Here is a 17,202-nt window from a genome sequence, read left to right on the forward strand (position 1 = left end):
TGGGTGTTTGTTTTGTCATCAATCATGTTTTCCAACCATTTCCACCTTGCCACTTCGTTTTCTTCTCCTAGATGTTGACTTCTATTGTTTGAGCTTTGTGTGTTCTGGTTGCCCCTTCTCACTGCTGATGCTCTATTTGTTTTAACACTACTGGTCTCTCTCTTTTCTGTTGATCTGTCTCACCAAGTGTTTCTTTACTCTCTCCTGGGTTTTTAGGACTTCGTCACTTTCTTGTAAGTCAAAACCCATTGGTCTTAATTGCGGGGCTTCTTCCAGTAGTAGTTGTCTCACCAGATTTGATCTTGTGTGCAGAATTACTTTATCAGTGCGATCTTCCTCGACGAATTCCACGATCGCCAGGTCGTCTGTTATAATTAGTCTTAATGCCGGTATATGGTGGAGTAATCTTATTACATTGGTTCTGTTGTGAATTAGTCGGTCTTCATAATGAAGGATACGTTCTAGGACATGCCCTGGTTGTTTATAACTGTCACCAGCACTTGTTTTGCGCTGTAGGTCTCTTCCCCCCTCTTTTTGTTGATGCCGATCTCTTTCCTCCATCTCGGTCCGCTTTTTGCTGTATCTTGTTTCACTTTCCCGACTGGTTCCGTGGTTCCGGGTCTCAGACCGCCCCACGTTCCTTTCTCGACCTCTACGTTCACTCTTCTGAGTTTTTTCACTTAGATCCCGGTTTTTTCTCAATGCATCCTTTTCTGTATGAGTATCTGGAACTTTTTTGTTGTCTGTCTCGTTTTCGGTCTGTATTGACATTATAGATGAGGTATCACTCACTATAGTCTGTATGCTCCTCACTCAAGGAGTCTTCTGCCTCTACCTCTTTGAAGCCTCTTATTCCCTGTTTGTCTTCATCATCTGAGACCGGGTATGTAGAGATCCAGCTGGTCATTTTCAGGACAATCGTCTTCTTCGATTTCTAAGATCTTTTGTCCTTCAGTCTTTTGTTCTGACCTTTTTCTTGTTTCTTAGCTGTCAATTATACTCTGTTGTTCTTTTGGTATTGTCAAATTTTTCATAAATGCCCGGCTTTTGCTACTGCTTGTGGCTTTTACTGGTGGTTGATTTTTCTGTTTTTTAGTGGGTCCTGTGATCTTGTGATGACCTCTGATTTTTTTTTTTTTCCCTCCTGTGTTGTCTCTTGTTTTGAAGATCTCACACACGTTCCCCTTTTTCTTTCCTTTCTCCCGACACTTATCCGCAGTGGTGGGGTCTTCAGGCCTTGTCGTTTTTTTTTTTTTTACTAGCGATAGCCTCCACTATTTCTGTAGAATTGTTTAGCCCTTCCCTGGCACTTCTGTTTAGGGTTTCTTTTTCCACTTCAGTCTCTAGTGATTTCGTTGGCTCATTTCTTATATCTGGATCAGATGATGTGCTCTTTATTTTTCCTCTCAAAAGATTATTGCTGGTGCAGTCCTCGGCCAGGGTGGGTCCGTCTTCGTTTTGCCTCCCCCCCCTTCTCTTCACTTTGGGCTGCTCGCGGTCCCGTAACGGACGCACTTTGGGTTTCTGCGACCTCTTCTACGTTTACCGGTGTTGCCGTGGACCTTTCTCCTTTGTTTTCTTGCTCGTTGGATCCAGCTTTGTTTTCTTTTTCTATGACTGGGCTGACCTCTTGTGTGGTCATTATTCCAGAGTCTTTCCTTATTGGTTCCTTGCTTTTTGGATTTGACTTCCCTAGTTTTCTCTCTTTTAGTATAGGTTCGATTATGTCATGTAGCAGTTGGGTGACGTTGGCGGTACGGTTGTCCAAGTTGTTTTGGATTGCTGAGATAAAGCCCTCCACAAATATTGTTTTAGTGTGAACCATAGCAAGTATTGTAGAATGATCTTAGTGTGTCCGATATCCTCGTACAATTTCATGAAGGGTGCTAGGACACCTGACAAAGTTGCGACCATTAGGAAATTGTCTTCCATTGTTCGGCCTGATATGACCTGGTCTACGCTTCCCACTTGGTTTGGTGGCAACGTTTGCATCAATTTGTCTTCAGTAGCTACTTTGGCACTCGTTCCTTTTGCTTTGTCAACATTTTTGATTCCTGTAAACTTATCTCTTAATGCGTTCTCCATGTCCATTGACGTTTCCAACAAAACTGCGTCTGAGATTTCCACTCCTGTCGTTTTCTTTAATTGATTCGTACAGGCAGAGCTCCTGCTGCCAAAACTGAGGCTAAGGGTCTGTCCTGCGTTTACTGAGGTAACTATGCTCCCTCCATTTGTGATGGTTGGAGTTTTGGTCCCCCCTTTTGTTAGGTTTATTGGCAATGGTCCTGCAGTAAATGGTTTCCATATAATGCTTCTGGGGGCACCTTCCTTTTGGTTGGTCGGGTATTTCGTCCTCTTAACTGTATATCTGGCTGGGGGGGGGGGCTAAGATGGTTCCTTGGGTTTGCTCCCGCACAGCCTTCCAACTTTGCTGACTCCACCCATGGCCTTTCTTCTTCTGCCTCTGAGTTTTTTCTTTTCAGGATCTTCTGTATGTGATGCTCCCCCGATGTTGGTAAGTTCGATTTTTCTATCCCACTGGATGCAGGCCCTAGACTGGTGTTGTCACCTATGCTTGCCTCATTTGGGCTTGCCCAATGCTCAATAGTAGAAACATTCCATGTTGGATTTGGCGAACTGACCAGATTTTGCGTTTGGGTTTCTACTGGTTTATCTGTTTTTTGTGTGACCTGATTTGCCGAATGCTCAGCGGCCGTCTGTTGGCTTCCTGCTACAATTTCGATGTCATCCATGGCGGCTCCTGTGACTTTGGGTGTTTCCCCAGTATTGGGTGCCCCCACCCAGTTATCTATGTATAGAGCTGTGCTTGCTCCAATTTTCACTTGAATGTTAAAGGGGCAAGGGTTTTCGTTTAATAGGGGATCAGGGACCTCCAACTGTAGTTCTGCCTCCGCAACCCAGGAGGGGGTGGAACAGGTGATATCTGTGTCCCCAGCTGTGCCCTCAGCCCCTCCAGTTTGTTCATTGTCTCTCCTTAAGAGCATTTCCGTGCTCTTCTTCACTTAATCCCGATGACCCGTGTAGAAGAATAAAAAAGGAAGGCTTACCTTCCTTTGTGTTTTGAAGTTTAGAAGATCTTTTACGGCGCTGGGGTCTAGCACTCCACACTCCACCTACCATGTGACACCGGACACTCTGACACACTCCGCTATGCTTCGCTTGACTTCCGGTTTATGAAGCAAGCAGGCGTAGGGAGGTGGAGCGTCAGTGCAGGCAGGGCAACAGCAAGTGAAAGCAGACTCCTGTGTCTGCGAAGTGAAAGCAGACTCCAATGTAAAGTTCCAAGGCAGCAAAAAAAAAAATTGTTTTCCAGCAGTGATTTCTAGCAGCAGTCCCAAGAAATCCTCAGTATTCACGGCACACCGGACACTCTGACACACCTGTGGATTACGTTTTGATTTCATATTGAGGTCCTGTCTAGAATCTTTGTCCAGCAACTTTATCCTTCATTGTCCCATTTCTGGATATGCCTAAAGCAGAGCTCCAAGCCGAGATTTCTAGTCTTCCCTCTGTGGCCAAGGCTTTCTTGAGAGTGCAGTATATAATATTTGGCTGATACTCTACCATAGGATTGCCGTAAGTACTCCAATATGATTGTACAAGGAGTGTTTCTGTAAAGCCTTTATCACATTGTTCATCCAATCACTGGGACTCTGGTGACCCTGCAGTCTTTCGAATAAAGGATTGATTAATCAAGATTTATCTGTTTTGGAAATGGGTTCCTAAGGGCAATTTCTAAAGGCTGTGTTTTGGAATATTTAACAATCTTGTTTGTTTTTTTGACTTACTAGGTCTTGCTATTCTCATGTTTGGGCTTCACAGTGCAGTTTATCCAAATTCTTGTTTCTCCACTCTTAGATCACGAATCTCGCTAAACTCAAGCGAGCTAAGAAGAAGCAGCTTCGCCGGATCGAGAAGAGGGACACACTGACTCTACTTCAAGGCCGTCATGGTGCACAGAAGAATATGGGCAAAGTGAAGTCCATGGGCAAGATGAAGCCCAAAACCGAGGCAGAGCAGAACACAAATTGAGTGTTGTGGGAGTGAAGGAACATTCACACTTGCGGTTTGTCAGAACCTTGTTTCAAAATGTCAATTGTGATGGAATGCACACAACACTTGCCTCTATGAACTGCGTGTTTCTGGTGCGTACCAATGTTGGAAGTTAGATGCCTCCACTATGCACATATTGATGGAGCTGTTGGAAGTACACATTAAGCTTCCTTGTAGAGGTGAGTTAAGCAATGCCTTGCGTTGATGTAATAAAGGACTTTATTCCATATAAGCCATGGTCTTGTTTTAACTGCAAACAATTAACCCCTTGAGTGCCATTTGCCCTAAGGTAGTATACTAAAATAGACATGACATGTGTCTTGGATTGCAGGAATCTAATCTGTTGAGTGATTCACCTAACTACCCCTGCTCTTAGGGTTGTCACTCCTTTCTAAATTAACCACAAAATAAAAGGTTGCCTGGTAGGCTTGGATATTTCAGGCAATTGCATATAATCGTATACTTAAATTGATTAAGGTGGTGAGGCTCAAGCGCAGCCAATGCGAATGGAGAAATCAGTCTAATGTCTTAAAAAAAAAGTCATTCAAAAGATTTGGCTCCTTGTAAAACAAGGTACTCTCCCAGAAACTCTTATTTGCCTTTAAAGAGTTTCTATCTAAGGCAGAGATGAGTTCAGACCTACAAGATATCTACAGAAACTACCACTGTATTCTCTGTGTGGGTTGCCCCAGTTGTAGGCTATTGCAAATGTGGCAGTTGTGTGGCTTGCAATTTTACTAATTCAAAGTAAATATTTGAACATGACAGGATGAAATGGGTGAACTGAGGACACATACAAATTGTGAAAGTAAATGTGATCTATGTAACAATGTCCTTGTAAATTGTTGTACATGGGCAAAACCATCCACCAAGTGAGAGCATGGATCCTGTATACGTATCGGGGTCTCTTGACAAACCTCTAGCTGAACACTATAAACACACGGGACATACCGATAAAACACCTTGCATGGTTTGTGCTACAAATGTTGAAACCTCACCCAAGATGAGCATATGTGGGAGTGCATCGATATAGGTTGGAACAACAATGGATCTATCGTTTAGAGACTGTGAACCACAGCCTGAATATCTGTTGAATGGAATAACCTGATCCTAGATTCATGAACATTCAATGCCTTAAATTCTATGAAATGGATAACAGGAGGAAGAGTGAACACAACTGCATCTGTATGGTCTATGAAGGAGTTAATGGGGCCTTAATGTCTTAAATTTGAAATGTTAAATGACGGCAGGGGTATTGCAAGTGTTCACTTCAGAGAAACTGAATACATACGGATGCCAAGGTCCATTATTACCAGTTATGTGGATCAGAACATTGTTATGAATTGGGCATTGGCACCACTGTGTTTTACAAACCGACATGGGCCACGTTCTCATGTTTTTAAAAAAATCATGATTTTTAATAAGTAATTGGTTATTTGTCATGATTATTAGCCCAAGGTTTCGTAGCGCGGACAGAGGGATCGAACCTGTTGCAGTGCGTCTTGCTTCCAAGGGGAGTGTGTTGCCTTGAGCTATCCTCCCGAAACAAAATTAGTCCTTCGAATTTGTATCGATGTATCAAGTTGTCTTTTGGTGATACAATGTGGCACTGTTGGGGTCCTATCTCAGTGGATAGACTGAAGGCATTTTCAATGTGGCCCTTTGCATAGATATCACACTGTTGGCACTATTTTTACAAAATGTTACAGGCAAAACATTAATTAGAATGTTTTCTCAAACGGAATGTGTTCTCTAAATTTGTACCTAGGCTGTATTAAATGTCCTTTTCTTGGAGACCTGATATATAATTGGTAAAAGATTGCATTGTGGGTCACCCCTTAATGAAGTGCATGGGTGAGGATGAATTGTAAAAATGGCTGTTCGCATGGACATCATAGCAGGCTATCCACAGCAGTGTAGTAAGAACAAATTAGTCTGATCTTAGTGTCTATGCCAAGAGACTTGGTCTGATTGGTCCTTCCTCCCTTTCTGTGCACCCTGCATGTGTACATTGATTAGCGCTACTTCGTGGCGGGTTGTGAGGACATGAACTGTTTGCAAAGGGTCCCAGAGGTACTAAAACTAATTCTGTGGGGTGATAAGTGGAATATACTCCACATATGACGAGCGAGAGGGGAGGCAATGTTGCGTGAATAGTAGTAGCACAGACATAGCCTTAGGTAAATAAAACACTGTGAAGTAGAGCGCTGGCTTTTGTTTGAAGTAGCACCAATAAGGGAAGCAGGGCATTTTTGTCATGCATACACCAATCCTTGGTCATATGTTGAACTCTACAGGTAGGAAGGTCTGTAGTGAGTGATTTGCTCCCTACTTGGAGAAAGGATCTGCTGGATAGGTGATACTTGATACTTGATACTTTTTTCAGCTTGCGAGTCTTCAGGCCTGCTAACAAATCTTACATCTGTTCTACATAGGTTATAGTGTGGGTAAAATGAGGTGCTAGTTTCAATGTCATTTATATGAAGGTGTCTTGTGGTAGAGCGAGTGCTATAGAAGTGTTTTAATCCAGTTATTGTTGATTTAAAGTCCAGTAAGAGAAATCGCCCACAATTGATGGATCTAGATTTGGGTGCATGTAGGCTATTGATTGTGGTGTTTGAAAATGTAACTGAAAATGAATGAATGTGCTGTTTGGCTGGCTGGAGGCAGGCTTTTCGGCGGCTGCGAGATTCAGCTTCTCTCCACCAATTGGAAACCTGTTCCAAGGCATCTCTTATAGTGGCTTCACTCCAGCATTTGTATTTCCCTTCACTTCAGTTGCAAACAGCAATTTTCACCAGCCCTTTCAAAACCCTACATACTCACAGGTTAGTACAAGAGCAACAGGCTGTGCGCACCCGCGCATGCTGAGTGGCAGCAGAGTGGCCGGAATTGCGAACGCATACTAACGCTCAATAAAGTGGCACAGGGTAAGTGTCACTATAAACTGTAGAATTATCAGAATGTCTTACGCATAGCTATGCTGGGGGTGAAAGCCCAGTGGACTGGACCTTCAAAACCAGCAGGGGTAGAAGCATTCCTGAAGAGGACGGAAGAGTTACTGCAACCAACCTTATTAGTCTTCACTCTGGATCCGCACCATAAAGTAGACCTAATTTTTTACAAAAAAGGAAGCGCCTCTAAGACTGGGGACAGACCTAGACTGGCATTCTTCAGTGAAACGGGTCCAAGCAGACTTAATTCCTGTGCAGTGACCAAGCCGATCTCTTGCCGACATCCCAGATTCCGCTCCTGGCCGAGGCCAGACTAATAGACTCTATGGAGAGCAAGATGACAACTTAACCAGAACAGTCTATTTCTGCACTTTCCCAAGGTTGAGAGAAAGTGTTTGGAGAGAGGGAAGGTGGTCCAACAAGGGACCCGATATTGAAAGATGTGGCACAATTGATGGTAATGGCACAGGTTCACTTTTTACGAATATCTCCATTCACCAAAAACTTAAACTTCAATTAAGTTTACCCTGAGCAGATGCTAATGAAAGGCAATGCTCAGTGAAGTGTCCATTGTGTGTGTGTGTGTGTGTGTGTGTGTGTGTGTGTATATATAATATATATATATATATATATATCTGCACTTTTAAATGTAATAGATGAACATTACTCTAACAGGGGACCAAGAGGGGCGAGAGCTGGATGAAATCCAGAAGCGGAAAGGCAATAATCAGCGTCTCCGAAACTGTATCCAGACTCTTTGGATTCTTCCACCACTACCTCAGTTTCTTTCATTCAACCCCCCCACCCCCACGAACGTCCTTTAGGTTGATGACCCCGGCAATCCCAACAATGGAATAAACCCTGATGGCTATGAATACGACCTTACTAACATTGCTAAAGTGTGAGGAATGTGAGGGCCTCCTCACTTCTTTCCCTATAATATCCTCCTGCCAGGTGGCCAGGGAAAGGCGGATGCCAACTGAGCCTGGGGGGTGCATATGCGAGAGAGGACTACCAGTGGTATGCACCCTGGGGAGGGGAGTTGGGATGGGTGTTTCGCACCTTGAAACACTTGTGTATAGGCGCGTTATAAATGCCATATCATGCGATAGGGTGAGACATGGTATTCTCCATTTCCCCTTGAGGAAATGTCCTCAAATCCCCTAGCCTTTATAGGCTGTAGTTACTCATCCCTCTGCCCCATTTCCCTATTGACAGACACTCTATAACGTGCACCACTTTGGTACTGAGACTAGGAAGAAGCAACAAACAGACGACATACTATCGGAATGACAGTATGTAGTCTAGTCATTGGAAAACCAATTAGAGCAGGAGGTTTAAATGCCCGCAGTGGAGAAGACAAGCTATCAGAGTCCAAGCCCAAGATTGCAGCTGAGAGGGGGACAGACATCGGAGGGAGGGGCTGGGAGGACCAAGCCTACTGCAGAGGATGTGCACCGGCGTGTGGCTGGGGACTGGCAAGGCCCAGTAAGGACTGCAGTGAAAGAGGCATGCTGGGAGAAGGTTGGTGGTGTTCGCGGTATCCGGAGATGTGCCTGCTCTGCCTACACTGCTCCAGAGCTCATCGGAGCCATGTGGAGATGCTGTCCCTGGAAGCAGTGTCTGGCTGGAAGGAGAGCTGATGTGAAGGTCCAGCGGATACCTGGTGAACCTCTCGCTGAAGCCGTAAGAAAGCCCGGTGAGTCGCCTTGCAGCATAGGGGACCATGGGTATGGCGAACGGAGGGATGAAAAGATGAAAGAAGCTAATGTGGAGTAATTTACGTAAAACCAATAGGAAGTTGAGAAAGCTTGGGAGCTAGCATTGCCCAAGTCAAGAACTGCAAACCCATAGTAATGTGAATATTAGCCTGCATCGCACCCTTAGATATTTGTTAGGGTTGCTTTTAGTCACATCTTACCACATTAAGACAGTAAATACTAGCCTGGGCCACATTGGAACAGTAGTGTGAACATTAGCCTGCATCGCACCCTTAGAGAATTGTTAATATTGCATTGAGTCACACTGGCAAGTTTTCTCGACCTTCGGATCTAGGTGTTTCTCTTGTACCCAAACTGCATTGGCCTCGCTCCCACTATACAGGATTCTCGGATCTAGGTGTTTGTTTTCTTCTCTTTTTTTTGTGCTCAAACTGCACTGTGAAACCTAGGCCTCTCCCCCACTGCAAAGTGTTCGCAGGTGAGTCTTGGCCGTCTGGTCCCTGTCTGACCCAACTTGTCCTTCCCACCACCCCATGATCAGTGTCTGGAACCTAGATGTTTCGGTTGCTGTCTGCTGTTGTGAAATCTAGGCCTTTCTCCCGTTATTAGTAGTCTCAAATCTAGGTGTGCTATCACTGCCTCCCATCCCTTGAAACCTAGGCCTCTCCAATGGGCTTGGTGGCTTGAATGTTAGTGTTGCGGCCGCTGCTTGTCATTCAGTGAAACCTAGACCTAACTCCCATTCCTAGATGTCTCAAATCTAGGTTTTTAACTACTGCATGCCACTCCGTTGAAGCTTAAGCCAGTCTCCTTTTGTTTAGAAGTCAGGAATCAAGGTGTTTAATTATTACTTGGCAAATCTAGATCCCTCCTCTCGCTCTGATATTCTGAGAGTACTATCTCTTTATAAATAAACTGGTGAAACCTATGATCCCCACTATCTTGTCTTCCCATACATCTAGCAATTACATCAGTACTGACATAACGGATTCCTAGGCCCACCCAGCAGCCACTAATGGCTAGTGATTACCATAGCCCATACCCTACCCAACCTGCACCCCATAAATCCCCTACCCAACCTGCACCCCATAAATCCCCTACCCAACCTGCACCCCATAATCCCCGTTACCGAACCAGCCAGATTACCAACGTCTAGTACTCCCAATACCTTCCTAGACAGCCCTCCCATAGAAAGCGGAACACCCCAACCGAAAAGACAACCACCCTTGGCGAGCATCCAGGAATTGCAACACGAGGAGAAATTCACATTATCCTAGCACAAGGCAAAGCAAGTGGCAACTGCCCCTGTAAACTCAATACCCAAACCAACTCTTCCACTGAAGACCCAAAATGCCCTGACGCAGAATCTGATGCCGACAAAGAGTGCAGGAACATGGTACAACTAATAGAGACACAAACTCATCTGCCACCTTGCATACAGAACGAACCCCACCAAATAATAAAATCAGCAGAACAAACCTCGTTGGAGAAAAATCCATAACTTATACTGCAGAAGCTCGATGTTTCAATGACCTGGACCTCTTCAGACAAGCAAAGAACTCCCCCCGACAACAGAAAAAAAGATGGGAGGAACCAAGAAGACAATGGGATAATACCAAACGATGCACTCCATATATCAAGAACAGAAGGCCACTACCGATATCCACATCAAACCGTAGCAGATGAAGCAGCAGAAGCCAACCATCAATTTAACAGACCGATTCAATGAAGAAGCAGCCACCACGGAACATCAGCCAACTGACATTAACACAAAAACACCCGAAAGGAACACCACAAATAAAAACAGGTAACGCGAACCAGACCGAAATGATCCATTGCAACCTGATCAACACAAGGTCAATGTCCAAACATGCCATCTACGACCTCCTCTGTGATTGAGGTATCTATGTCCTATTTGTAACTGAAACATGGCTAGATGACAATTACAAGATCACTCTCAATAGCTGGCCTGCCTGAAAACTTCAAATGTTTCCATGCAAACGGGAAAACCAAATAATCCACAAGGAATGCTGGATGATGTCTGAGGGGAAGCTCCCTCTTCAAGCCCTGCTCCAGCTCTGGATTGTAGAATGTCTGTGGAGGACACACTCCCAGTGCCTCTGTCTCCATCCGGACCACAAGGATGTGAATTGTGATAATCTGCCTTGGTTTTTCAAAGTGCACCACCAGGGATCGTCACAGTAGGTTGGTGTGGCTCGATGCCAAGGCCTCTACCCCATGCAGCAAGCAGGGGCATTCCTTGCCCAGGATCAGCTGGTCCAAAGAGCAAGCTTCTAAGCTCTTTGAAGGCACTCCATCCGTGGGGAACCAAGACAAGGCCAAGCACAGCGAGTCCGTTTCTGTCGGATTCGCTGCACAAGCGGGGCCCGAGACTGACTGACAGCGCGCTCATCTACACACACTGCCTCCATCTCCAGTCATTGCTGCAGCTCCTCCTCAAAGAGGAAATCGGTTAACCATGGAATCTGTGGGAGAAGCTGGAGAAGACCAAGGTGCAGGGAAATGTGCCCAACCTGACCCCGAAGGCCCAGATGAATTCATCATAGACAATCGAGCTGGTGGTGGCTGACCTCTCCGAGCTGGTGGTGGCTGCCCTCTCAAAGGCGAAAGGGGCTGACCCAGTCCAGGGGACCCCGGCGGTGCCCAGAGGGGCTCTACCCCAAGGCGGGAGGCCTTGGCCAAGCCGGTGGAGAAAACACCAAAGAGGATGCCATCCTTAAGCCTGAGAACAAACCCTCAGGATGCAAAAGAAAAAGGGGGGTGTGAGGGAGAGAAGTGGAGGCTTCAACTGTGCTCCAGGGCATGTATATTTCTTCCTCGAATGAGGAGGACCTGGTGTCCGGTCACTCGGTCCCAGAGGACACCAGGAACAATGATGATGGGAACAAGTGGGATGATGACAGCGGAAATGACGATGTGGGTGCTCAGTGAGCCTACCCGCTGCCCCTTCGACCACCACTGGCCCCCCTCAACCCCCCCCCCCCCCCCCCCCCCCCCCCTCCTCCCCTAGACACCTCCCAGGGATGTGTAGCTGGACATACTTTAGATTCTCCACACACTGGGGTCAGATCCAGTAGAGCATGGGTGCACAACATACGGCCCGCGGGCCAGTTGCGGCCCGCCATGCCCTTTTGACCGGCCCGCGAGGCACAAAGACTTTGCTAATGGAGGGCGGCCCGCGGCCGCCCTCCATTAGGAAAGTCTTTGTTGTCTTCCGGGCTGGTGAAAACACTGGCCCTCATTGGCTCAGCACACACGCATCACGTCGCTCCTACGAGCCACGTAATGCGTGTGTGCTGCACCAATGGAGGGCCAGCACTACGGCTGGCGTGGTCCATAAGGCTTGATGCCGGAAGGCATTTCAGCCTTGGACCACGCCAGCCGTAGTGCGATTCCAGCGACTTCCAGCTTGCCTGCCTGCCTTCCAGCACGTCTCCGGTAAGTGCTCTGTTTGTGTTTGTGTGTCGGGTTTGTTTTGCTTTATGTTTGTGTGTATGAATGTTTGCGTTTGAATGTATTTTGAGTGTATGTTGAGATGCAGGGGTGGGGGGGTGTGTCGGATGTGTATGAATGTTTGTGTTTGAATGTATTTTGAGTGTATGTTGAAATGCGGGGGTGGGGGTGTGTGTCGGATGTGTATGAATGTTTGTGTTTGAATGTATTTTGAGTGTATGTTGAGATGCAGGGGTGGGGGGGTGTGTCGGATGTGTATGAATGTTTTGATTTGAATGTTTTTTTTGTGTGCTGAGGTGGGGGTTCGGGTCTGTATGGGTGCTTGTTTGTGTGTGCTGAGTTGGGGGGGTGAGGGGTTCGGGTCTGTGTGTGTGCTGAGTTGGGGGGGGGGGGGGGTCAGGGGTTCGGGTCTGTGTGTGTGCGCTGAGTTGGGGGTGGGGGGTTCGGGTCTGTATGGGTGCATGTTTGTGTGTGTGCTGAGTTGGGGGGTGGGGGTTCGGGTCTGTATGGGTGCATGCTTGAGTGTGTTTGGGGCATAGTGTTTGGTTGGGGGTGAGGGGTCCATGGGGCATAGTGTTTGGTTGGGGTTAGGGGGCCATGGGGCATAGTGTTTGGTTGGGGGCGAGGGGGCCATGGGGCATAGTGTTTGGTTGGGGGTGAGGGACAGGGGGCATAGTGTTTGGTTGGGGGTGAGGGACAGGGGGCATAGTGTTTGCTTGGGGGGTGAGGGACAGGGGGCATAGTGTTTGCTTGGGGGTTGAGGGACAAGGGGCATAGTGTTTGCTTGGGGGTGAGGGACAGGGGCATAGTGTTTGCTTGGGGGGTGAGGGACAGGGGCATAGTGTTTGCTTGGGGGGTGAGGGACAGGGGGCAGTGTTTGCTTGGGGGGTGAGGGACAGGGGGCATAGTGTTTGGTTGGCGGTGAGGGACAGGGGGCACAGTGTTTGGTTGGCGGTGAGGGACAGGGGGGCATAGTGTTTGGTTGGGGGGGTGAGGGACAGGGGGCATAGTGTTTGCTTGGGGGGTGAGGGACAAGGGGCATAGTGTTTGCTTGGGGGGTGAGGGACAAGGGGCATAGTGTTTGCTTGGGGGGTGAGGGACAAGGGGCATAGTGTTTGCTTGGGGGGTGAGGGACAGGGGGCATAGTGTTTGGTTGGGGGGTGAGGGACAGGGGGCATAGTGTTTGCTTGGGGGGGTGAGGGGGCCATGGGGCATAGTGTTTGGTTGGGGGGTGAGGGACAGGGGGCATAGTGTTTGCTTGGGGGGGGTGAGGGACAGGGGGCATAGTGTTTGCGGGGGGGGGTGAGGGACAGGGGGCATAGTGTTTGCTTGGGGGGGGTGAGGGACAGGGGGCATAGTGTTTGTTTGGGGGGTGAGGGACAGGGGGCATAGTGTTTGGTTGGGGGTTAGGGGGGTGAGGGGGCCATGGGGCATAGTGTTTGGTTGGGGGTGAGGGGGCCATGGGGCATAGTGTTTGCTTGGGGGGGTGAGGGACAGGGGCACAGTGTTTGGTTGGAGGTGGGAGCCATGGGGCATAGTGTTGCACTCCAAGAGTGAACTCAATAATAAAGCTAAAACAGGCACAGTTAGGAGATGTACATCCTTTGCTTTTTTGAGGAAACCTGACTCAACGAAGGCCATACTCCTCTTGGGTAACCCAAACAGCAAACTATAGCAGTCCAAAATAACGGAATGTCCAATCAAGGGTCAATAAAATATATATAATTTAATTAAACAGACGATATAGAATAACTAAATCGAAATAAATGATAGCAATGGAAAATGTGTAGTACAAAATGTAAGTTTGAAATGCAATAAAAATTGTTACCCCTCAAAAACATATCTTTTTCCATGTGTTTAATACAAATTGGGGGTTGAAAAAGCCTCCTGACATGTCCCGCCTACCGCCCCGCCCACTTTTACTTTTCGGCCCACTATAGCCCTCATGTAAGGTACTTTCGGCCCTCTGTCAAAATCAGTTGTGCACCCCTGCAGTAGAGGATGCGGACGGCACCTCCAGCACAGGGCCCGCTGACTGCCAAAAACTATGTTGCCTCATCTATCAATCAAAGATGGGCTGGAGAAGAAGTACCGGGTGCTGGAGTCTGCACCCAAGTGCCTATATTCGCAGCCCTCCCGGGACTGTGTGGTCTTGGCGGCAGTGAAGAAGAAGTCTTCTAATCCCTCATCTTCAGCATGCAGACAGTGAGGGGAAGAAGTTGGATGCCACGGGTAGGAAAGTGATCTATTCAGCAGCGACGACCGTCAAGGCAGCAAATGCACTTGCAATCCTGTACTAATACGACAGGGAGTAGTGGTATAAGATGGCACCGCTGCTGGAATGTCTACCTGATTGTTGAGCTTGAGATCCTCCAGGAGGGAGAGGTGGCATCGGACCATGCCATTATTGTGGCCCTGGACATCGGACACTGGGTTCCAACAGATGGGGAGCGGTGTCTGCCTCAGTCGTGGCTGGTTGAAGGCCACCAACTTCCGTCAAAATGTCCAGATGAGGGTGCTGGACATGCCCTTCGGGGACAACCTCTTTGGTAAAGCCGTTGGCGAATTGTTGCAGGCCATTACGATGGACACTGAGATGGCCTGTGCCCTGGGCACTCTTCAGCTGCATCGTCCATCCTTTTGTGCCTGTGGCAGAAAATCAGGTAGCTTGTTGAAGGGGTTTGGCAGAGGGTCCTCCTTGTACCATCAACCCTCACGGTCCACGACCCAAGAGGCCTACATGGGCCGCTTCAAGGCTTTCGGTGGAGATGGACGTCGCTGCTCCCAGGGTGGCATGTAGGCCCCGAAGCAAGATTGAACCGGGTAGTACGTCGGGCCCATACCCATGCATCCCAGTGGGAGGCTGGCTGGGGGGGCTTTGTCAGCAAATGGGAAAAGACTCGGTGCTGGACGCTCTCGCCAACAGAAGGAGTTCCAGCGGAAGTGTCGGTGGATACCACTGGTGGTGCGGCAGGAGCAGCACATCCCTCAGCTCTTGCAGGAAGTACGGACCATGCTAAAAAATAGGGGCGATAAAGCTGATTCCGAAGCGGCTCCGGAGTCTACTCCAGATCTTTCTTGGTAAAGCAGACTGAGGCTGGAGGCCCATTCTAGACCTGCGGCACCTCAACGAATACCAAAATTCCCAAAAATTCAGGATGGTCACATTGCAGCATGTGCTCGGCCAACTGGAGGAAGATTTTTCTTGTTGCTGGAACTGGAAGACTCTTACTTCCACGTCCCCATTTACGAGGAGCATCGGAAGTTCCTGCGCTTCGTGTTACAGGGAAGGCACTACTAGTTCAAGGCCCTTTCCTTCGCATCGAAGTCACTGTCCAGGGTGTGCAAAAAAGTGCCTAGTGCCAGTGGCGACCCATGTGCGCCTACAAGGGAATACATGTGTACCTGTACCTCGACAACTGGCTCATCCGTGCCAAGTCCAGGGAAGTAGCAGTTGAACACAGAGGTCTGTCTGGCTTCTGATGGATCTGGCGTTCTCGTCAAGTATCCAAAATCCTACTTACTGTTGCAGAACATGGTCCCCTGTCTGGCAACTGCCTTGCAAAAGAAGATAGCGGCCGTTGTACATCAGGAAGCAAGGGGTTACTAGGTCCCTGGCGCGTTCTAGAGAGGTACAGGACTTGTGGCACTGGGCAGTCGCACAAGCGATGTTCCTCATTCCTTTTCACCTGGCAGGAGGCAAGAGCACCATCGCTGACTTAGCAGGGAGCTGCGTTCTTGCCGCGAGTGGGAACTTAGACAGGATCAAGTGGACAGCCTCTTCCTCAAATGGGGCAGGCCCCAGATCGATCTGTATGCAACGGGGACAAATTCTAAATGCCAGAGATTTGCCAGCAAGTTCCACCAGCCGAGGAGCGGGTGCAGGGATGCATTTTCCTTCCTGTGGGAAGGCCTGAAACCTTTGTCACTGGCTGAAAGGATTTTGCTTTTGCTGGATGTGGCTCATGCTTTGAAGTTCTTTGTGCCACGCACTAAGTTTCCGGAAGACGTCTCAACTATTCGTGAACTTTGATCCAGTGAGCCATGGGACGGCCTTGTCTAAGGCTTCCATCTCCAGGTTGCTCTCCGGCTGTCACGCTCTTTCACCAGCATGGGGTCTGGCATGGATTCACATGCTCATGAATATTCCCTGTCGTCAGGCTGGGAATCCTCGGTAAAGAAAAAAATCAGTATCAGTTTTGTTTCTGATCCGTCTTTCTTAGTAGTAACCAATCACTGGTCTCTGGGTAATACTGCCCCCTGCCAATAACTGCCCTCTCCTTAAGCCCCTCCCCTGGCAGCCATACTCAGATTTTTACTGCACGTTCAAGTGTTGGGAGTCCTCGTGCTATAGCTCTCGAGATTTTACTGCGTTTTGCGATTTTAAATTTTTTTTTTTGAGTTTAATCTCATTTTTTCGGTCAATCGTGCCTCCGGCTCCACCGTTTCTACTTCTGATCAACGGGGACCCGTTTCAGAATTTTCTACGCCCCTCAAGGGTGAAGTTTTCGTCGAGTATGCTTCTTGGAGTCCAGAAAACCGTGAGGCCTACCCTGTGGACATGGCCCACGACAAGGGAAGCTCGACGCCCGGATCCAAGCTGTTAAGGAACTGCCCTGGATGCGGATTGCTAAATGTGGTCAAGGAGGACGAGCATTCTAGATGCCTCTGCTGCCTTCACGGAGACAAAACGCACATGGAGAAGGAATGTGCGTTTTGCAAGAACATGTCGGAGCGGACCATAAGGGATTGACGGATCTGCCTCACCAACTGGCTGGAAGGAAAGAGCCCAGCTGTAGGTGAGAAGGAGGTCCAAGCAGTCTGCTAAGTCCTTTGAGGGCGCTCCCGTGACGGGGGGGCCCAACAGAAGGCTAAGCACCGCAAGTCTGGGAGCGCCGAACGGTTGGGCTCCTTGACTGCCAGACAGGGCGCACTTTCACTGATGCCATCAACCACGAGCCAACGTTCTAGCTCGAAAG

General features: G+C 48.2%; 1 protein-coding gene across 2 annotated transcripts in view; it reads left to right on the forward strand.

Moving 5' to 3' along the window:
- LOC138513755 (coiled-coil domain-containing protein 86-like) overlaps positions 1-4,306 on the forward strand; it is an 89,204-nt gene extending 84,898 nt beyond the window's left edge. For both annotated transcript variants that reach the window (XM_069628843.1, XM_069628844.1), the window contains exon 5: positions 3,880-4,306. In XM_069628843.1, the coding sequence (XP_069484944.1) occupies positions 3,880-4,053 (174 nt within the window). In that variant the 3' untranslated portion in view covers positions 4,054-4,306. The remainder of the gene's footprint in view (positions 1-3,879) is intronic.
- Positions 4,307-17,202: the final 12,896 nt, after the last annotated feature.

This window comes from Ambystoma mexicanum, chromosome 12 (assembly GCF_040938575.1).
Source record: "Ambystoma mexicanum isolate Mex_15411 chromosome 12, UKY_AmexF1_1, whole genome shotgun sequence".
NCBI lineage: Eukaryota > Metazoa > Chordata > Amphibia > Caudata > Ambystomatidae > Ambystoma > Ambystoma mexicanum.